This window comes from Xiphophorus maculatus, chromosome 3 (assembly GCF_002775205.1).
Source record: "Xiphophorus maculatus strain JP 163 A chromosome 3, X_maculatus-5.0-male, whole genome shotgun sequence".
In the NCBI taxonomy this organism is placed as follows: domain Eukaryota; kingdom Metazoa; phylum Chordata; class Actinopteri; order Cyprinodontiformes; family Poeciliidae; genus Xiphophorus; species Xiphophorus maculatus.
The window spans coordinates 23,860,198-23,883,337 of NC_036445.1; the positions used below are offsets into that span (position 1 = coordinate 23,860,198).

Sequence of the window (23,140 nt, forward strand, 5' to 3'; positions counted from 1 at the left end):
CGCTTAACAGCAACGTGAAGAAGAAACCGGAGTGTTCCTGTTCGCTCGTGGCTAGAGGACGTTGGTGTCACAGAGGAGAGCGGCTCGTCCACTATTCTTATTTCCCCCAAACTAACCTCAAAGAAGAACCGAAAGGAAGATGTTTTCCCGTGCAGTGAGACCCACCGTCGGCCTGGCTCGGAGCCTGTCCACCTCCTCGCAGAACCACGCCAAGGTGGCGGTGCTGGGCGCTTCTGGCGGCATAGGCCAGCCGCTCTCCCTGCTGCTGAAGAACAGCCCCTTGGTGAGCCAGCTCTCCCTCTTCGATATCGCCCACACGCCCGGGGTGGCCGCTGACCTCAGCCACATCGAGACCAGGGCCCAGGTGAGCGGCTACATAGGCCCCGACCAGCTGGGCGCCGCTCTGAAGGGCTGCGAAGTGGTGGTTATCCCCGCCGGCGTGCCGAGGAAACCCGGTATGACCCGGGACGACCTGTTCAACACCAACGCCACCATCGTAGCTAACCTAGCGGACGCTTGCGCACGCCACTGCCCCGAGGCCATGATCTGCATCATTGCCAACCCCGTGAACTCCACCATACCCATTACGTCGGAGGTGATGAAGAAGCACGGAGTGTATAACCCCAACAGGGTGTTCGGGGTCACCACCTTGGACATTGTCAGAGCCAACACGTTTGTGGCGGAGCTCAAAGGCTTGGACCCGGCTCGGGTCAACGTCCCGGTGATTGGCGGTCACGCTGGGAAGACCATTATCCCTCTGATCTCCCAGTGCACTCCTAAGGTCGAGTTTCCTTCCGACCAGCTCACCGCCCTGACCGAGAGGATCCAGGAGGCCGGTACGGAGGTGGTGAAAGCCAAGGCGGGGGCGGGGTCCGCCACCCTGTCCATGGCGTACGCAGGTGCCCGCTTCACCTTTTCTGTCCTGGACGCCATGAACGGGAAGGAGGGTGTGGTCGAGTGCGCCTTCGTCAGGTCTGAGGAGACGGAGTGCAAGTACTTCTCCACGCCGCTGCTGCTCGGCAAGAATGGCATCGAGAAGAACCTGGGGCTGGGCAAGCTGTCTGCGTTTGAGGAGAAGCTGGTGGCCGACGCCATGGGGGAGCTGAAGGCTTCAATCAAGAAGGGCGAGGACTTTGTGGCCAAGATGAAGTAATCAGGAGCCGGTTGAGTCAAGACAACCAGCTGTGATGGATAATTTGTTCGGTCTTACAAGGCATCAGACTAACTAAAGATCCATCAGTGTTTCCTCTCTTTTTCTGTTGGCAGTTGGGTGTTTTTCTTTTATTTTGTTTGACTTTTATTCCTCTTTACCAACCACAGGTTTCTTCTGTGTGTATAATTCGTGCCCATTCTCTACCGTACTGTGATTTGTTTTTCTGTTGCTAATTTAAGTGCAGTCTGTATTTGCATAGACTTTTCTGCTGTGAGGAAGGAGGGAACGCTGTCATATGTCTACTGATGCAAAAACGGTTGTTATTACTGAAGAGCAAAATATTCACTCCACCAATAAACAGATTAGCTTTAAAATGCTTCCTTTCCTTTACCTTTCTTGCATAATAATGGTTTAAAAAAGTGAGAAGGAATTTACGCAGGGCCGGACTTTAGCAAGGACTTACCAGGGGCAGAAACCTGGGGACCCAAAATACATGTATTCATAGAACTAATGTGTTGCTAAAGAGGTGTTATACACGGTTAAAAAGCTCAAAACACTGACATTTTTATGTACATAATCTGATCATGAGTGAATTAAAACATTCGAAATGATTCGAGAATGTTGTCACAAACCTAATGTGCGTCAGTGACTGCGCTTTGTCGCCACACACAGGCCTGGGGTGGCTACTGTAACATTTTGCATTTTTTATTTCTATGGGTTCTAGAAATAATTCCTTTAACAGTTAAGTTTTGTTTTTGTGGTCTTTTTTCAAAGTATTAACAGAGAAGAAAAGGAGAAAACGTCCCAAAGTCAGAACATCTAATAGCCTACTTTTATGGGATATCTGCTATGTCCTGCAGCATGCCAGGGTATGAAGACATTTTAAGGAAGTACAAAAACAAAGATGAATTCACGAGAAGGTATGCTGTTATAAAAGGCATGAAAACCACTAAGTCAATGTGTACCTTTCAATCTGTTGCATACATAGACTGGTATAGATGGGGTACCAAAAACTGGGCTCATTTTCTTTTAAATCCAACACTGAGGGTGGTAGCCAAAACTGGGATCCCAAATCAGCAAGATATGAACTAGAGTTCTTTGGAAATTCAGCTAAATAATTATAAATCACATCTGCATTGATCACATGAAGACGTATACAAACTGTACCTAAAAAAAGATCTGGCAAATGTATCATACGTTTACATTATTTCACTCCTGCTTAATCGACAATAGTGGAAACAAATTCTCAACCAGAAGTCATGGTCACAAATCAGAAACTGAACAGCTTTAGGAGCCACAGTTTTATGATATGTGCTCACTCTCTTTTGCTCAACCACTCAATGAATCAACAATTTGCACATTTAACTTTTAATATCTAAAGCTGCTGAAATTTACAATGACTAATCATAAATTCACTAGTTGATTATTAAACATGGCAGGCTATCAACCACTTTATGACACCACTAGATAACACAGAACCGTATTTGTTTCTCAACAAGCTAACTCTGGACTGTCCCAGCAGTTCTTAGGTGATTAACATTGCTGCTAATCAGCTAAGAACTAATCAGGGTTTATGGAGCTGGACAAACAACACGCACAAATAGAAACCATTACAGCTTTATTTTACATACAGTTTGGTTTTTTGTTCTGGTTGATGAGCTTTATTTGGAGCACAGAATCTATTTACACAAAAGGAGGGGAGAAAAAAAAAGTGCTCCAGAAGCTTTAGCACTTCTTTGGATAAACTTTGTTTTCATCCCAGATGCACATATTTCAGTTTTGGACACGGCACTCAGCTTTCCCTACATGTGTCGGTATGAAGCTGGCAAGAGCTAATACTCATATTTTTGTTCTTTACAAAATTTGCACCAGATAGATCTACACAACAAGTACAACAATAATAATAAACTGTTCTACACACAGTCTCTTGCAGAAGTATTTACGCACTTTGAACTTTTTTTTTTTTTTTTTTTTTACATTTTGCCGAGTCACAAGCACAAACGTCCAGATATTTCATTTGGATTTTAAGGGACAGCCCAACAAGTGGTGAATAGTTGTGAAGTAAAAGGTAATGTGCTAAATACGTTTAACTTTGGTCACATCCAACCAGAGCACCTTTTACCACAGATGTGTTCTGTACCTAACATGGCTAAAGGTTTGTGGTAAACAGGACTCCTCATTGCTTTGCTTTAACGAGTGTTTTCTTCTTGACACTCATCCATTAAGATACATTTTTGGATTTACCTTTGTCCTCTTGTCTGCGTCTTAGATTTATGTTCTCCTTTTCTGATAGGACACCCAAGACATGGGCATCCTATCAGTTAACATGGACACCCATATCTTGGTAGATTTGCAGTGGTGCTATACTTTTCTAATTTTATGATGGCAAACTAAACAGTGTGTCATGTGATTTTTAAAGCTTGGTTTACTGGTTTGTAACCTAACACTCCTTTAAAAGCCTTTATGACTTTATTCCTGACCTGCTTGCTGTGCTCTTTGTTCACTAATGTTCTCTAACAAACTTTATTATAACCTATTCCTGTGTTATAATCAGATTAAGTTATGAAAACCTTGAGTTTATTTACAAATCAGGTGACATCTGAAAGCAATACATTGTTTTGGACAATATCTTGTCCAAAGAAATGTGTTGTTGCTTATGGACAAAGCAACAATTGGAGACTGATGTGTCACATCAGTCACAAATATGTGACTGATTTCTAATATATGCGACTGATGTCACATATTAGATTAAAGGGGTTGAATGCAAGTCGCACTATTCAAATTTTTATTTGTAGAAAAAAGATCAAATTATAGATTTTCTTTTCATTTCACAATTTGAACCACTTTCTGTTGTTCTGGTACATAAAATCTCTGTAAAATACATTAAAGTTTATGGTTGTAGAGCAATAAAAAAAAAATAAGTTCAGTGGATGTAAATGCTTTTGCAAAGCACTGTGACGCTGTAAAATCAATCTACATTTGGAACCAAAGATACACATCGTTGTACCAAAGCTCCATTAAATAACCGTATGAACAAGCACATATGTCTCCATCTTAGTCAGTTTGTCTGACAGTCCTCTGCAGTCGCAGAGTGTTCCCAGTTTCCAGACAGCAGTGTCTCCGTAAAGCTTTCACGTGAGACACTTTGAACGGTGATGCAGTTTTTGAGATCAAAGGGGCTTATTACAGTCCGTGAATAACGCTGATGTAATAACGGTCTGTTGAAACCATACAAGTAGCAGCAACACCCCTGTAAGGAGGGGTCAAAAAGGGGAGAGATAGTGGGTGGGGGCAGGGGGAAGGAAGGGTTGGGCTGTCATGGAGCAGGAAGGAAGGGGAGACAACCAGAGGGGTTGGGGTCGGTCGTCGTCTGTCCCAAGCTTTATTGCACGAGGCTGTCTTCAGGAGAGATTGTCTGTGAGTCGTGGCCTCTCCGGTGTCGGTTCTCCGTTTTGTTCCTGTTATCAGAGTCTTCCCGTTCACCCGCATCCCTGTCCCGCTCCCGCTTCCTCTCCCTCCGTCCCTCCTGGCTCTCCTTGTCCTTGCGGTTGTTGCGATTCCTCCTCTCTTTTCGGTCGGACTTCCTCCGTGTTCCTGAAAACCGAGGAAATTTGACAAGGAAGACGATTAGTGTCGTTCAGTTGAGTTCATTGCTAGTCATACTGAAGTTATTTGTTGATAGGAATTTTATCAGGATAAAAGTCATAGTTTCAGTGCATAAATTTGGTCTTATTAAAGAATAAAAAGGAAATGTCTCGCAGTTAAAACCAGCTGTTTACATACACTGTAATTGCAACCACGAGTAAACACTATGGGAATGTTCAGCCACCATACTGCTAAGGAAGAATCAGGTTCTGTTGCTTTCAGATGAACAAACATCTCAAAACATCAGACAGGAAGTTAGAATTTGGGCACAAGTGGTTCTTCCAAATGCACAACACAGTTCTTAGCTCTGTCCCATGAGATATTTGTGGCCAGATTTGTGTAAGAAACATGGCCGTTAAACCTGATTCAATTAGGCCACTTCTGCCTGGAGGAACAGACCCAAAGGTCCGCAAACTATTGTGGACATCTTGGAAACCAAACATGTTTTGCCCAACGTATAAAGTTTAAAAGACAATCTTAAGAAAATGTATTTCAACTTCTGAATGTAAAGAAAACAAAAATATATATATATATAAAACAGAAGAAACTCTGCTAATCTCTGATTACATAAATCAGGAGAAATTTGGTCATATTTATTCTTAGGCAGCAAGTGAAAAATCTCATCTTTTACACTGTATTTGTTTAAATCGGATTTTAATTGTAAATCCCAATATGAATTTATATGAACATAAATTCATATTTCATGTCATATGAATTTAATAAATCTTAAGTAAAATTCCCGTAACTGCAGGAACCACAAAAACAGACTGAAACCCAGTCCTAACTCCGAATCAGGAGCATTGTTTATTTTTTTTTACCACTAGGTGTCAGTCTTTATCAAGAAGTAGCTGCTCTGCTGTCAGCCTGTCAGCTATTGTGGCACTCAGCATGTGATGAGCAGACCTTTGTCGAAAATAGAAAGCCTTTAAATAACACCCCCTCAAACCTCCAACCCGTCACCCCCAATTTTATCTGTTCTTGCAACACTGTCTCATAAACAAAAGTGGGAGTTTTTGGAATGCTGAAGGTTTTATCTCTGCCTGAGCCGTGGTTATTAATGATAATAACAAGATATACCCTCAGGGAGGTTGGAGACGGGACCTACGAGTGAAAGCAGAGGAGGCCCTTTCCTGTTGTTGTACGGGTGGCGCTCATGTGTGAGTGGAACGGAGCAGCACGGCCTGCTGTTGGCCGCCTGTTTGGGGATTGTGAAACTGCTGAAGTAGGCAGTGGGCTCAGACACAGGGAGAGAGAAAAAGAGAGATCTGTCTCTCCTGTCTGCAAGCTTTTTTACCTCCCGCCTCACCCCCTACACGCATTAATCAAGGCAGGTCTCTGGTTGGACCTGAAACCAGGTCCGACTTAAGCCTTTTACACTGGTGTTACAAGAGTCTCCCTAACTAGTGTGCAACGTTTCCTGCTAGACTTTCTGAGGAGAAAAGAGGCCTTGAGATGGAAACGGGGACACAACAATGTTCAAGTGTTGACTGCAACAGATGGCTTATTTTCAGTACAACAGAAGTGATAGCAAAGGGAGCCGGTTTCATGGATGGATGAGCCGATGGATAGATGGATGGACGGGGTAATCTGGTCCACTGACTCATCCAGGGTATGCCCTCATCCTCTATAAACACAGGAAGTCCCCTTCGCTCTCATTGTTTTCTCTGTCCTAACACTATAACTATTTACAAGTTCAGTGGATTAGTCATACTGTAGCCCCAGTGCTTTTGTTGAACCAGAGCAGAAACCTAATCCATGCCAGTGTTGAGATGATTAGCAGAGTGTTTATCAAGCCAACATGCATTTGGTTTGCTGGAACAGTTTCCGACAGGCTAAACGTAAACTGTGAGTGGACGTGCGGATAACGGTCCGTGAATGGGACACCTGTGTTGTTTTACAACATTTACCATAGACACTCTCAAATTTCCATTTGCTATGAGTTGCTATCAAAAACCTGAAGTTACAGAGAGCTTGGCTTGTTCAAAAATAATAAAAAAAATCTTTATTTATCGCTCGAAGGTTGAAGTTTGGGATAATTAATTTTCTTGGAACCAATGTCTGTCTCACAGGACTTATGTCTGCTTAATGATTAGGTGGCGATGGTGGAAGGAGTTCGATTCTGCGGATGAAGCAAGACACTTCATCCACCTTGCATCACCAGCTTGTGAATGTGTGCATGAATGGGAATGACTGATTTCATTGTAAAGCGTCTGTACATTGCATTAGTGCAAAAAGTTGTGAACAAGTTGTTTTCGTCATGCGTAATAGTAGGATAGCTTGCGAGATGTGGTCACTGATCTGGTCTGTTGTGGTGACAAAAGATCTGATCCAAAGTTCAATTTACTGGTTTGTACCTAATGACCCTTAACCTATAAGGTCATGAGATGTGGACTGTAACTGAAAGAGCTGAAAGGCTGAAAGGAACGCCCTCAGTACGGTGGTTGGATGAAGAGCGAATGTAAGCAGCTTGAGGTGGAATCACTGCTTCTCAGCACTGGAAGGAATTGGTTTGGTTCAAGGATATGATCTTTGGAGGTTTTCCGTGCAAGTAGCACTCGGAGAAGACAGTGGGACAGAATTTGCTGGAGGGTCTATAAGTCTCTTCTGACCTGGAAACACCTTGGGAGGAATAAATCCACTATCCATTTTTTTATTGACGTGAAAAAATCGATATGCAAAGAAAATGGCAAAATTCCAAGTGAAATGTCTGCTCCTAAATTTTATTTGTAGACATCCACAGTTTTTTTTGACAACACAGTTGATAAGTGTTTAGGATTGAATTTATTCCTGAGGCAGATTTTTGAGTGATCAGGATAGGATGGTTTTAGGCTATGGTCAGATATGTTTTGGTCAAGATGGACAATGTTGATAATGAAAAGGGAAGGGTCTGATAACAGAGTCTTTAGGTACCCCTAGTTTGACAGAAGCTGTATTCGGAGTGTTATCAAATGTAAAAAACTGCTTCCTGTTAGATAAATAGTACTTAAATCAGGAAAGAGTTGTACTGGTCATACCAGGTAGGGGATAACAAGAGATGTCTGAAAAAAAACCCTGATTGGTCCAAAGTTTTGAAGTAAGAAGTAAAACAGTGTGTGGGACAGTGTGCTCACACAGAACAAGCTATCCACCAGTGCTGTGGTTCTCTCAGAAATGATGAATACCAGTTGCAAGAACATGTTGCATTTTATTGTCTTGTTTCCCCACATAAGTTTGTCTGTAACAGCAGCTTGTAGAAATCAAACCCAAAGACACAAAGAAAAGCTGTAGTGAAAAGAAACACTCAGGGAGGTAATAACTGAAAAACCATCATGTTGTGTGTCGCTGACAGACAGAGAATGTTCAGATGGATATTTAAAGAGACACTGTGGGTTTTATGTTGTTACATCCTCTGTGGCAGCCGTTCAGTCGGTGGGGGAGCTTTTGGCGGGAGACAGACCGGGATTAAAGGCCTTGGGCTGTCCCATAAGTGGAATGCCTGCTGCATGGCTGCCAGGATGTCACCGTGGGGGTTGTGGTGTGAGTAATGCTCACTCACTCAGACATATACATACATACATGCTGAGTGGATGACTGGCGGTAGCTTGTATAGCTATATGTTTCTCAGTGTGTCTTTTTCTGCATGTGCTGAGCCCTGTAGACAGACAAACGGTCCATCTGGCTACAGAGACCTGGAAGGTGAAGCTTAGTACCACTGAAGGAGAAATTAGTCAGAAATCATTTGAGGGAAGACAAAAGAGGATGTGTGGGTATGTGTATTCATATTCAGTGGATTGTGATGAAGCTCAACTGGATGTCAGAGCTGACAGATCTGCACATAAAGGCCTGTGGGATGTCAGCAGGAGGCTTGAGAGGATCCTTATTATAGCTGTTGATTAACTATGCAAAATGAGATACTCAGCAGTTTATATAAAAATTAATGAAATACTACAGATGTCTGATTTTTCAGATTGTTTCATGAGTTCATTCTCAACTTTCTCAAACCGCATATTACTCAGCAAGAGGTATGCAAAGTAAATACAGAAACAGTATCACCAATACTAATCCCAATCCCAATATCAATATCAATACCAATATGCTCAAGTATGACATATCATCAAGATACTAACTTTTAAGAGTTTTTGTGTTTTTTTTCTTTGGAATTATTTTGATAAAATCTGAGACAGATTTTAGATAAAGTTTAATAGATGGCTACAAAATACTTTATAACAAAACACAATAAACAGAAACAATAGAAGAACAAAAGAAATATTATCAATATTTTGGATCAGTCTGCTCACTTCTAGTGCTTTGATGCGGAAATGTCTAATAATTGAATTCCTCCTTTTCTGTTGGTTTCAAAACCACAAACTCCATCAAGGGACCAGCGGTACATTTATTTTCTTCTTGTGAAACAAAAAAGAATGTACAGAATTGTAAAATAAGGTGTCAAAGAAAACTTGAAGTTGGTATCACTAGGGAAAGCCTGATTGGTGCACCTCTAAAGAAGTAATAGGAATAAAACATGCATAAAAAAGGAGAAGAAGATGTGAAAAAAAACATTTGCCAACTACAGGAAGAGGAAAAGGAGATGCAGGCTGTGGGAGGGGGGGAGGACTATAGAAGCTAAAGGAGAAAGCACAAAAAGAGGAAGAAGGGAAGAAGGATGTATCAGTGTTGGAGGGCTGCTGGAGGATTACTGGGGCTCTCTGAGGTCAGGCCACTGACCCCCTAGCGTGTGCAGAACGTAAACACCGAGGAGAGGATGCGCCGAGGCAGATAATTAGCCTCCATTCACTGTGGAGTCTCTTGGAGATCAGGCAACTGAGTAATCGTGAGGGTAGCACTGATAAGAGGGGTCTGCTCTCTCCGTCTCACTCTGGTTGCATCAGTTTCAGTCAAATCCAAATTAAAGTCCCAGGTCTCGGTCTGAGTGAATCAAAGTGCCACTGCAAAGCTGATGGCTTTCCTCGGCGTGTGTCTGCATGAAGGTCATGTGTGTGAAGGGATGTGCATTGAGATGCTGACAGACAGTGATTAAATGCGAGACTGAGGTTACATTTCCCAGTCCAACTCGTATCAGCTCTAGAGCGCTGGAATTTGAGCGCCTAGAAGCGTGTGCAGTTGTCTGGCCTGTTTAAAGCACACACAGCCTAGCTTTAGCTGGGCATATATGTCCTGCTATTGTGTGTGTGTAGGGGTGTATGGAGCAAATTATCGTGTGTGTATTAGCAGCTGTGGGGATAACCCAATACTGATCCCCTGGTCGCCTCGTGCCTCCCAAGAGGAGGATGTTGATGTTGAGCTGGCTGTCTCTGCTCCAGAGCCAACTGCTTTTTGCCGCATCACACACACACGGACACCCCAACACACACACATACAAGCACAAGCACAGCGTTTGTTCTGTAAGTGCGAGGCCCAAAGGGACTGGATCTCAGCCTCCTACCCTGACTACAATTTGTCATGTAAAACTGCAGAACCCCCAGAGGAAAAAAAAAAAACACAACGAGCCGTAGCCAACAACCAACCACCTCGGTACCCACAATTGCACCAAACCCCCCAGCCCCCAAAAACGTCCAAGTGGTTGTAAAAGTGCCGCAGGCTGCAGATTTAAAAAAGACAAGCCTTGTCTGAAAGCAGTTTTCACACTGTTCATAAGAAATCATCACGCTATTCCCTGTTTACTGAGAGCACAGAGAGAGGCTTTCACTGTTTCAAACCTAAAGTGGGGTCTGGAGGGGAAAAAACCCCCCCACAAACTATACAAGGTGAATATTGCAACATCCTGCAATGGGCACCCCTCGTTTGTGCTCCCCCCGCTGTTCTGACTGCAGCCACAATGACAGTGGTCTGAGTAAACAGTCAGAGTCCTGAGCGGAAGACAGGCTTATTCTGGTTGTACAAACTGAAGCAGACAAACTGGAATGCATAGAGCTGAAACTGAGCCATGTATTCCAAACACAGCATTGGCAGTGAACCTGAAGGATTGGGAGCCATTACCACTGGCTGGATTGGTGGCTTTAATCGATACGTACAGCTTTTAGCGTCACATTGGCCCGGAGGGTTCTTTAATGAGGAGAGAGAAACAGCAAGGAGGTTTTATTTACCTGGACATCTCTTTTTCTTGACCAGACACTCTTTGACCTCAGAGATCTCTGGGCAGGGATTGCCAAACGGAGATGGATACTGCAGGACCTGCCTTGTGCGGGTCTCCTGGCCCCGTCTGAAGCCGCAGGTTCTGCCTGAACGAGAGCAGGGGCTCCACTCACTCCACTCGCCCACCTCGCAGTGCACTAACAGAGGAAACGCGGAAAGGGAGAGGTGACAGTGAGGACTAAGTTAATCTCCGTTTCTTAAGCACAAAGTATATTCATTCATCTAAAACATTTTCACATATTGAATGTGCTTTAAGGAGATTTGGCATTGGCTTTGGCAATTCACTATTCTTTGATCTAAGCCACTCCATTCAGCTTTCTTTCAGCATTACCCTGGATGTATATGGGACGTTATGTCTTCCAACAATGGCTGTACTTTCTCCATTCTTTCATAAAGGCCAGATTTATGTAGTACACAACACAATACCCCTGATGACATAGTCTCCTACCTGAGCGGTACATCTATACCGCCCTTCCACAGTTACCTCTCCTTGCTTAGCTTGTCAGTTTAGGTTGACAACCATGTCTTAGTGCATTAATACGCATACAACTAGACTGAAATTATTAGTTAGAACTTAATTAGAACTTAGGTAATCAGTGCATATACTTTTTTTAGAAGAATCTGAGTAAAGGTGGCAAATATGTTGAAAACCATGTATTACGGTTCCCAATCAGGCACTACTATTGTGGTTGTTTATGCCCAGTCTCAATAAAAAACGCAGGTGCATCTCAATAAATTAACAACTATATTTATTTCAGTAAAAAGTTCATTAATTTGACTGATATTTTCAAACCTTTATTTCTGATGATTATGATAATTTTCCACTTAAAGTTGATGAAAACTCGACATTTAAGATTCGAATATAACATACGGTAACACCAACAGACAACGCTATCAAAAAAATTGGGGCTTAATGTTGGATCAGTCTGAAGCCTGTAAAATCTGAAAAGTATATTTAATACCTGCTTACATTTTGCTGTTTTGGTTCTTTTGGTCCGAGAAATTAACCTCTTCTTAACCCAAATTCCGATTCAATGCGGTTTATGTTTGTAGTTAAACATAATTGTGGATGAAAATACCAAATAAAATCTTATTTGATGCAAATTACAGACCAAATACTTGGAAAGAATCTCCATAAGGTATGCTTTGGCCTTTAGGGATTTTGACTTGCACTTGGTATTTGCTATCTTTTTGATTTAATTTTTTACTTGAAATTACAAAATCTTCACAGATTAATGTATAAAAAGAGGAAAGGAAGCAAACTTAATATTTGTTAATGCTACTTTATGGAGATGGGGTGACATAAAGCAAATCTGTGTTTAGTTACAGTCACTAAGCATACATATACTTTACAAATTTGTAAATTCAGCCCATCGTTTATGTTCCTTTTATATTGCGCAGTTATTGAAGACAGTTTTGGACTGTTATTCGTGCAGATGCGCTAACCCTCTCACTCCGGATTTACCTTGTGGTGTGCACTCCATTAGTTTGTCATTGGGCTCATAGTCATCAGGACAGATATGGTGGCACCTTCCATTCAGCTGATAAAGGCCAGGCCGGCACCGGTTGCATGTGTCACTGTTCACACACGATTCACACTCCGCAGAGCATCCTGAAGGCACGGTCACACAACTGAGCTCAGCAAACCTCAAGAAATTCCCACTAATTTTCCCAGAAGCCTTGAAAAAAGTAAAAAAATGAGACACTCACTGAGAACGCACTCCCTCTGTGCGTCACTGTGGACCATGCCTACAGGGCAGCTGTCCAGGCACTTGCCCAGGTGAAGGTAAAACCCCATTCGGCAGCGCGTGCAGAAGTTCTTGTTAAAGCACGAGTCACACTCTGACCTGCACTCTGATGAAAAAAACAAAACAAAACACCATCAATGATTATTAAAACATCCGTAGGTAAGTTGATGTTTCGTAGGTTGATGTAGGTAGGTTGATATTTCGTAGGTTGATGGCTGGCTGTAGCAAGGAAGCAAGTTTTCTCAGTACATTTCTTCATATTGCCATGTTGGAGTAGTCTTAGAAGTAAATTAGAGCGAATGCCATTGGTGTAATGCAAATCTGAAATGCCTACAGAAGTGTTCGTAGTACTTGAACATTTCCTCACATCACTACCAAATATAGAGTGATGTGGTCACGATCATGTGAAGTATTAGTTTACCAGTTATTGGACACCTGAAGGCAATTGGTTGCACTGGATTTCCTTAGAGTAAACATAGCTGAATAAAAATGCAAACTATAAAATTTCAATAAACTTCATCATACTCCTTTTCAGACTCACAGTCACCGAATAAGTGATGTATTTACATGTATTTGAGTATGTAAATTTGATAGTAAGGTATTGTATTTACACTTAGAAACATGAAAGTCTTTATTATTATTATGTTTTGTTGGTGAAATGTCTGTCTGAAATAAATCATCATCATCATCATCATCATGTTCAATATGTAATGTGGCAAAATGTAAAAAAAAAAAGCTTGGGGTTTGTTTAATGATTATACTATCCCTTTTACATAAAAACATAAAAGAAAATCCAGCACAATGCTATCATTCAGTCAAAGTTGGGTTTAGACTTCAGCTAAAGCACTCCCTCGTGTTTCTCTCAATTTGTTGCTAGCTTTTTACTCACTCGTACACGTGTTTCTCTCAGGGGACCGGGTGCCGTAAAAGCCAGGAGGACAGGAAGTCATGCACACCCCGATCTGTTTCATCCCGATCCTCTCCAAATGCATGAAGAGACGAGGCTTGCAGGACAGACAGCCATTGTAGTCCGAGCAGGTCAGGCAGCCACTCTGCTGGCACCCCGAGCTGCCACCAGTCATCGCTGTAGACAGAAACAGACAACTTTCATCATGATAAATGAAACACTAAGATTATATATGAGAAAAGTGCAACTCCCGGGGTTTGACCAGCCACATGGCAACTTGTTGATTGGTTTTACAAGTTCTATGACAGGCAAAATGTGTCATAATTCAGTCTCACACTTTCAGACGCAGTCGATGCTGGACTATTGAAAAATGCATGACAGGGTAAGTCCTGATTTTGTCAAACATCAAATAGTGTCACTTAGTCAAAAACTGAAATAAAAAAATAAATGGTCTTTGAACGCCCCTAACCAGACAAAAAATGATAGTGATGATAGTTAACTTAATCAGAACATAATCAGGCATCACAGCTATTAGCTGTAGACACTTCAAGCATTTGACATACCGAGCTGAGTAAAACATCGCAAACAGAACATCTGCATAAACTCATTTGTTTAATGTATATATGGCATTTCTAAGCTGTGATGCTCATGCTGTAACGGTTTGCACCATGTCCAACAAAATGATGAATACTAAATTACCAGACTTGTGTATTTTTTATCAAATACAACATAATTTACGATGTCATTGAAATGAAAGGCAGATACACAACAGACTTGAAGATATTACACATAAATATCATTATAAGTGGCAACCCGTCCCATTTAACGAAGAGCCACTCTGACAACTCTGATTTTAGTTTGTAGTAAAAAATGATATTACAGTGTAGATGTTTCAAAAAATATATTCAAGTCTTTCCGAAATGACACTACTGTGCACATGAGACCCCTCTGCATTTCAACCTTAAACACTGCATCAAACCTATATAACAAAATAAAGACATATTGGTGGATTATTTGTTGGACAGCTGCCTTTAGTAAACAAATAGAATAAATGGACTGAATCTTACTATGGATTTTCTAATCATACTGACCAGTCAAATCAACCCTGCAGCAGAGTTTGATTCACAAAGCCACAGTGTTCATACTCTCATACATTGATCAGCTGAGCAGTAGGCAAAATTAGGGCTAAGTGCCTTGCTCAGTGGCACATCGATATGTGTTAGGGAGAAGCTGAAGTTAAAACCACAACTCCCCTACGTTGTTAGAGCCACCACTAAAAACATGCAGTTTCTTCAACATCTGCATCTCTTAAGTCTGTAACAAGGACTCATGAATCGAGCTTTATCTGTTGTTTTCAACATAAACATCTGAAGAATGAACAATAATTAGCAAAAAAAAGCTGAATGTCAAACACTTCACTATGGGTGTTATTTACGCAGTCATGCACACCTCGAACTCTTACATCAACAACTGGACATAATAGTTTATTCACGTCGACAGCAGCTTTTAGACCTCTGTCTTAAAATTTCAACCTTGCATCGAACAGATCAGTGTAGCTGCTACAAATTATGTCATGAAATCAGGCTGAGTACATCGATCATGCAGGTCACGCCGTGCATAATGCAGCATTTCAGCAGTAGCTAGCATTACAGTAATGGTTTCCTCTGTTGTTTTCTCTTTACCTCAAGGAACATCCCAAACCTTAGATGTCAAAATAACTAAGCCAGGTTCAGATAAATTATGGAGTAAAAGGAAGTCCACAGATCTTTTTCATATTGGATAGGAAAGCCTTTTATTGATGTCAATAAGGTATACCAAGATCAAAAAATGTTATGATTTTAAAACAATTGAACCTTTATGTCATATCCATCCTTTGATTTGACGCCACAGAAAGAGTCAAAGGAAACACAGAGGGACACACAAACCCTCATCCCTTCTCATCTCATAAGGGCTATTTTCCTAAAAGTCCTATGGGACAATCAAGATGTTTTAGGTAAATGTGAGATGGGCCTTTTACCTTCCTTATGGTCAGCAGTTTTTTCGCCTATAACCTCTCTCAAAAATGTTAATTTTCCTCAGTCAGTCTGTCACTGTAATATGATGAACACTGACACTATCTGATATATGTGAGGTCTGAAGTGGTTTTAATGTTGTTCTGGATTCTGTTGCGACCTCCTGGACTCATCATCGAGGTGCTCTTGGAATATTTTGGTATGTGGGCCATTCCCGAGAAGCTTCCTACTGTACTTTCACTTCACGCCATGATGAATCTGCACATGAGTCCCTCAAAAGTAAGCTCAAGCCAAATCCAAAAAACAAATTTCAGCCTTTCCTTTGATATTTGCATCTACAGATGCGTTCAATCAGAGCCTGCAGCATCATATTATGTGCTAGAACTGCAAAAAATACTTCTCCCAGTTCATGTTACTTGACCTAGTTGAGGTAATTCTCCATCCCCATCCCTAATGATGTTTATAAGGTACAGCAGTGCATCATGGTAGGGTTAGGATTAGGGTTTGGTTTTCCTCCGTCATCCTAGCATCACATGGAAATGCCTTATAAACTTTGTGTATTTCTCAATTCAGGCCTTAGCTGCCAGTTCATCATAGATCATAGAAACTTTGTTTGAAATATCTTGACTGTCTTTACAAGAGCCGTCCACTGGCTGACTTGCATTCCTGCTAAGCTGCTCAGAGACAGGAATTCAGCCAGGCTAAACCTCAGCTAGACTGCCTGCATCTCTGTAGCGCACCAAGGAAGACGAATACATGGGAAATGAGCAGGTTTTCATCTTTGTTTGAATTATGAAATGACAGAAGAAACACTTAAGCAATTGTGTTAGAGGGGCAGTTATATGAAAAATGTAAACCTATTTATCTAGGATTGTTCACATATTGATGTTTAATCTTATATTTTATTCATGTCTGGAAGATAAAGTGATCTAACTGCATTTCAACAACAACAATGAACCTCCTTTTATTCACAAAACATGTTTTTCTATCTTAGGAATAACTTTAAGATCCCCCAAAAAATTAGGATTTGTAAATGTCTGAAATGACTTCAATGAGACACTTATTGCAGCAATAACAGGTCTGAAGTTTGCACCTCAATGAGATCGAGGTCTTGATTTCGATTCAGTCCAGCTCTTCTATTTCTTAATTTGGGTCAGTTTTTATTTTTTTTATTTATTTTTTTTACACATGGTTCCCACATTTTATAAAACCATGCGCTAATGTGATAAAATTCATGGTGGACTATGTGACGGCAAACTGTCCAGGTCCTGCTGCAGCAAAACATCCCCAAACCATCACACTTACACCTCTACTTTGTTTGTGGCAACATCTGATGTCCAGATGTTTGACTTCCAATTAGTCCTCATCAGAAATACATATTTTGGAAAAAAGATATCACAAAAAGTTTTTGATTTGTTTTTTCTTCAGTCTTGTTATGGTTTATTCATCCTACTTGGGTTATTCTGCATTGCTATAGTTCATTTTAAGTGTCCAAACGTGTCACAAAAATGAGTTTTTTCACATGAGTGTATCTCTCTTCTACATTGTATCATGCAAACATCACCAATGACACACACAGATACCCCCCCTCCTCCCAAACACACACACACACACACACACACACACACACACACACACACACACACACACACACACACACACACACACACACACACACACGCACACACGCGCACACCCACACACACCCACCCACACACACACACACACACACACACACACACACGCACACACACACACACACACACACACACTACTTACGCCCAGAATTAAAATAGTTTTTGTAGGCATCATCATCATCATCATTGCACACCGGAAGTTTGTGGCTTGGGTTCTGTCTACTGCTTGGCAATCCTGCTCTGTTAACTGAGAGGTCATTGACTCTTCTTTGAGTCCTATCCCCCTTTTTGTCCCTCCTGGTCTGTACTCATTCCCCAAAGCAATCGCTCCAACCTCCCTAAAAGTGTAGGATATCTGCATCTTTGAAGGGAGTTTGTGGAGATGTTAAATTAACTATTTATTGGACCATGGAAAGGTTAGGTGACTGCACTCTACTCTATGTAAGAATGAAGGTGATGTTGCTCTCTCATCTACGAAGCAGTCACATGGACCAAGGGATGCTTTGAAAGGCAGCTGAATGGGTTCAGACTGAAAGCACACTTCGTTTATTTGTGTTGGACAGCGGTCGCCTGACAGGTGCCTTAAGATTTGTCTTCTGCACAGAATGCCGCCAGCATAGTCTGTTCTTGAGGAAAACTATCATAAACCAAGGTTTTGTCTAGATGACCTTCCTGTTTGCATCCTGCCAACCCTGTTCAGAGGGAGGTCTTAGTGCTGGGTAGAGGAAATAAACAGCTAAGGGTCCTGAAACCTCTAAGAGTACAAAGAACGCCGCATATTTGCACACGCAACACGGTTTATGCACCTGGAACTTTTTTTTAAATGTTTGGACAGTTTCAGTCAGTAATCATTTTCATTTGGATTTTACTGATAGAGCTTCACATGGTGCACCGAAGAGCAGGCCCCGTGTTTAATTTATTCTCAGTAGAAACACAGCTGTTTTATTGAAGAACATCAGTGACCAAACAGCAACATGAACACCAGACAGGGCAGGGAGAAGCTTAGAAAGAAATTAAAATCACAATTTGAGCAATGTTCCAATCTTTGCACTTCAGAAACACAACTTTTTACCAAGTATTTTTGGTCCAGTTTCTAGTTTAAATATCTTAGTACTCTTGAAATAGACAAAAATAACTTATAACAAATTTTCTACAAGCAACGGGAACTTGTTTTAAGTCAATTCTTCTGTAGTATTTATAAAACGTGCTCGTTCCAGAACTTAATTGCCTTGTTATAAGTGAAATAATCGTTTCTCTTTGATGAAAAAGTGATTGATACTTTTTCATCAACATTAAGAAACCATTGGTTTAAAACAAGCTTTTATATTATGCTAAAAAGTTACTTGTAAGTTAGTATAGACTTATTTTAAGTTCACTGAGAGTTTTGCACTCAGAACTAGACCAAAATACTTACTAAGATTTAGGTTTTTTTTTTTATTGTAGTTAGTTATTAACTACATGGTTTCTTAATGGAGACCGGCAGTAGTGGACTTCTTAAATCGGGCTTTTATGAAAGAGCTAAAAGTTAAAAGCCACAGTTGGAAGAAAGAAATAAAAAGTCCAGTTGGAAGTTTGCGGTAAGCCATGAGGGATACAGAGAACATGTGGACGAGGTTTCGCTACATCCTGCATCCACAATCCCTGTGTTTGAACTTGGTGGTGGAAGCATCATGCTGCGGAGAAGACTTTCTTCTGCAGGGACGTGAAAAGAAGCTAGAACTGTTGAGAAGATGCATGAAGCTAAATACAGGTTAATCCGGGACGAACACAAATGGTGGACTCTGAAAGACGTGAGACTAAAGTAGATGGAAGCATATTCACATGTTAGAACGGCTCAGTCAAAGTCCAAATCTAAGGGTGACTGACAATGTGAGATGGCATTCGAAAACCAATGTTCACCAAAGATTCAGACTGAGCTTGAGCTATGTTGCAAATAAGAATGAGCAAAACTAAAAGACTCTTGAGTGAGGGGAGCGGAATACAAATGCACTCCACACTTTTCAGTTTTTGATGGACAAGAAATAAGAAGACATGCATAATTGGGAACAGACCAAATGAGATATGGCTAATTGTGCCCTTTTGGCACTCCACTGATGTCATTACAGAAACATTTCAAATAAGGAACTATCCCTGCTGTCCAAATCAGAGCTTTAATGTCAAATCAACATCGCCGCCCCAGGTGGCATGGATAAAAACATCACTCCAAAGCTCTGTCACTGCAGATCACAGACAGCTTTCAGATATGCTGACAAGTGATACGTGGAATATTCCAGTTATCGCTGCTCTCCTCAAGCAGAATCAGTCACAGAGCCCATCTGGAGACCCTCAGTGATGCAAAGTGCGTGGGCAGAATAGAAAAGAAAGAAAGAAAGTAAAAAAAAAAAAAGCTTTATTTCATACTTATTTCAGAGAGGAGAGACCTGGTCAGAGCCCAAGAAATGAGACATGATGTTGGACTTCTGGGAGATAGATGGGAGAAGAAATGCCAGCAGAGCCTGGATGGAACATCTCCTCACTCCTGCTGACAGCTTTGCATTGACAGTCACAAGACGAGTTCAGATTATATGACTGCAGCCATCATCTGGAGAAATGTCTCCCAATTTAGAATAACGAGATGAACAGTGGGATATTCAACTCGTGGTGTCTGGACTGGATAAAGTTTTTTTGCCTGAAATTTGCTGCGCTCACCGCTAGAGAGCGACGCAGGAAGCTGGAGCTCCAGCTCAGAGCGGCAGCTGCTGGACTGCAAGTGGCTCCACACTCGTTAAATCAACCCAATTAAGTTCAATCACAATAAAACAAAGATGATGTAACACAGAAAGTTGTGCAAAACAGGAAACAGTCTCCAGACGGAAACGCTGCAGATTTCATTGTTAATATTGCATAAAACACAAAAGAAAGAAGACAAGACGGTGCATTGCAGACACGTCTCAAGCTTATCCAGTCCTGTCTGTTACATCGGCGGCTATATTAAGCGGAAAAAAAAATATTGTTGAATGAGTTACAAGTGTAAAAACCACACAAACCGAAATAATAAACGCTTAACCATCTGGACCTGGAAAAGGTACGAAGAAAAAATAAATAAATACTGAATGTTGGTTAAATTGACAAAAAGTTAAGTGATGATGCGGAAAAGGTTACCATAGATTTCTAAGTTAAAAACACGGACAAAAAAAGGGAAGACTTTGAACAGCATTCCATAAATGAATGAATAAAAAAAAAAAAAACATTTTTATTTCTTCCAACCATATTTTGACCTTAACGTCAGACATCACGCCGATCTACTCACCTTTGTGCTGCCGGTGCCTGGAGGTGCTGTGCGGCTGACAACCAGAGTAATCCATGCAGTTCCAGATGATCAGAACAAAGGAGATCAGTTGTAATTGCATAGTAGCCCAGAGGTGAGACTCCTAAAGCCAATGTCAATGTTCACCAAAACAAGTTGGCGTTTCTTCTTCTTTTATTTTTTGTGTAAATGTTTTCCTTCGCCTAAAGAGGTTGACGCTCGGAAAACTCCTAAACGCAGCAGGACGCAGCCCAGCTGTGTGGTGTTATGTGGTGGCTGTAGCGTACCGTGGCCCAATGATGCCTGGGCCGTTTAGACTGTAACATCCTGGATAGGGTCCACATATGTGCCCAGAAAACAAATCCTCGTTAGAGGTCCGTTATCCGTTCAGAGATGGGAAACATTTCCTTTAAAAAACGAAAAGAGAGAAAGAAAACGCGCTAAAAGAAGCAACCTCCAATTTCATTTGTTGCGCATATACGCAGAAACAGAATTAAACATCAGCATGTGAGTTTTAAAAAAAAAACATAAAAAAAGAAGTGAGTAGATATGCTAGGAAGACTTTAGTGGAACACCGAAGAAGCCTGAAAAGTTAAATCCATTCGTCCGAACTCAAAAGTAGGGAACCCTCTCCTCTCATCTGGTGGAGAGATGCGCCGTGCGTCCCAGAGTGTGTGGCTACGTTTACTGCGTCAGGCGCGCTTATTCAGCTCAGCATCACCTGGAGCACTCACAGGCGCAAGAACAATAAATAAAGTAAAACAGACAAACAAATAAACTCAGACAAAAAAATTAAAATCGATCGCAATCAGTATGAGGAGCCATTAAAACTGATCTCCCAGCAGAGAGTTTCGCAGTTCTTGTAAAGCCGACACCTCCTCCTGCTGCTGCTTCACTGTGTGTGAACCAAAGTAAATCTCCGCAGTTTCAGCGCGTTTCTGCTTTGCGTGCAGGACCCATTCACTCCCTTGATGACTTCAGCCTTCTGCTCACTCTCTCTCCTCTCTCTATGAGCTCTAAAGTTTATTTAGAGGGCATGCCCCCCGCGTCAGAGAGAGAGAGAGAGGGAGACGCACTGAACGGATTCAGATGCGCGCTGTGCTTTCTCTTATTCCTCCTTTGAGTTTGTTCCTCTGCTGGTGCTCATCCGCAGTCTGAATGTGGAAACGATTGCTTGGATTATTGAACTATTTATGTTGTTCTGTCTTTAAACCAAGAGCAGCTCAGACCGATACTAACACAAAATTGTACCACAGACAAAAAAAAAAAAAGAAAAGAGAAAAAAAAGTAAAGGAATCAAAACTGTCTGATTATTCCTTTTAACTGAATGACGAAATGATGCTGTGAGCGGTTTATATGGACAGTGCACATCACCATTAGGAGCGCGTGTGAAAAAAAAAAGAAAAGAAAAAAGTTGTCAGCTGCACATCCGGTCAACGCGGAGTCTGCACCCCCCAGCACCTGCCCCCTGAAGCTGAAGTTGGTATGTGATTCGCAGCTTCCAGTTTGGTGTTAAACACTTGACGAACTAAAAATGTTGGTAGTTATTGAATTCTGTAAAGTTTTGCTTTTAATTTAGATTTTTTTTTCTTTTGCTGAAACAAAATCAGAGGGACTTGCTATGCATGGCTTGTGGGCGTGTGTGTGAGTGTGTGTGTGTGTGTGTGTGTGTGGCTGGTTTTGATGGCTCAGAAAGGAGGGGGTTACCCACGACTACATTTATTCAACAGCTGTCTGAATGTTGCTGGGAGATTTGGGGAGCTTTGATCATACATTTGTTCGAAAAGCAATGGCGTATTTATTTGGGTTAGAGAAAAGACTTGACATCATTCTGGACAGATGCTGTGCAGGATGATGCTCTGTAAATATGTCGGCACTCAGTGGCTTGTGTTACTGACTGTAGTTCACAGAGAAGGAGTTTATTACATTAGCCTAATGTATCCAGGCCTCAAACTTTAGGCAAAGAACTGCTCATGGAGTCGTTATGAACAGGCACCATGTAACACAGTACGATGTGCTAAGTATATGTAATGTTATTATACAATTTAATGTCAATGTAAGTCTTAATAAATACTGAAACCATTGACCTGAGCACAAATATAACAAGTTTAGTGATGCAGGTTATATATTGCTTTGTTTGTTTGTGTGTTCAATCCAGGATTAGATTGGTCCTTATTTCACTGGGTTAGCAAAAATAACCTACTGCACCGATGTTGACCCAGCAGTTTTTAAAGTGCACTGTCCTCCAAAGTAACACGAGCCGACAAACAAAAACTCTTTCATGTCATTCGAATCTACTTTGTCATAATTACCTTCATTTTAATGAATAAATGAAGGTAATTCATTTATTACCTTCATTACCCCCCCCCCCACAGATCCACCGTATTTATTATTTCTACTACTATTCATCTTCACAATCATTTATATAAAGTTACAACATCATCTAAGCGATTCTTATGTGATTATTTTTTGGGGGGTCCAGAGCAGCATGGCTCATAAATTGAAGAGAGGAACAAAAGCTTCATGGAAGCGCCAGCATTTCCCAGTACCACCTCTAGAGGGAGTTATCTCCATTTAAAGCTTGAGATGAACTTCAGCTCTTGATCCCTTCTCTGATGAT

General features: G+C 41.3%; 2 protein-coding genes across 2 annotated transcripts; one reads left to right on the plus strand and one right to left on the minus strand.

The window, feature by feature from the left end:
* Positions 1 to 4: 4 nt before the first annotated feature.
* On the plus strand, positions 5 to 1,527 carry mdh2 (malate dehydrogenase 2). The gene has a single exon (XM_005798996.2). It carries the CDS (start codon positions 140 to 142, stop codon positions 1,151 to 1,153), a length of 1,014 nt encoding a protein of 337 aa, XP_005799053.2. The 5' UTR covers positions 5 to 139; the 3' UTR covers positions 1,154 to 1,527.
* Positions 1,285 to 21,519, minus strand: LOC102232274 (R-spondin-3-like). The gene is made up of 6 exons (XM_005798998.2): positions 20,524 to 21,519; positions 13,568 to 13,762; positions 12,641 to 12,784; positions 12,396 to 12,542; positions 10,882 to 11,067; positions 1,285 to 4,747 (listed from the first exon to the last, which is right to left on the minus strand). Exons 1-6 carry the CDS (start codon positions 20,621 to 20,623, stop codon positions 4,536 to 4,538), a joined length of 984 nt encoding a protein of 327 aa, XP_005799055.1. The 5' UTR covers positions 20,624 to 21,519; the 3' UTR covers positions 1,285 to 4,535.
* Between the last annotated feature and the right edge of the window lie 1,621 nt (positions 21,520 to 23,140).

Coding starts and splice junctions, on each gene's coding strand:
- mdh2 (XM_005798996.2), top strand. CDS start 140: ATGTTTTCCCGTGCAGTGAGACCCACCGTCGGCCTGGCTCGGAGCCTG.
- LOC102232274 (XM_005798998.2), bottom strand. CDS start 20,623: ATGCAATTACAACTGATCTCCTTTGTTCTGATCATCTGGAACTGCATG. Junction 12,543..12,640: donor ACAGAGGGAGTGCGTTCTCA/GTGAGTGTCTCA, acceptor CCGTGCCTTCAG/GATGCTCTGCGGAGTGTGAA. Junction 4,748..10,881: donor CAAGAAAAAGAGATGTCCAG/GTAAATAAAACC, acceptor CTCGGTTTTCAG/GAACACGGAGGAAGTCCGAC.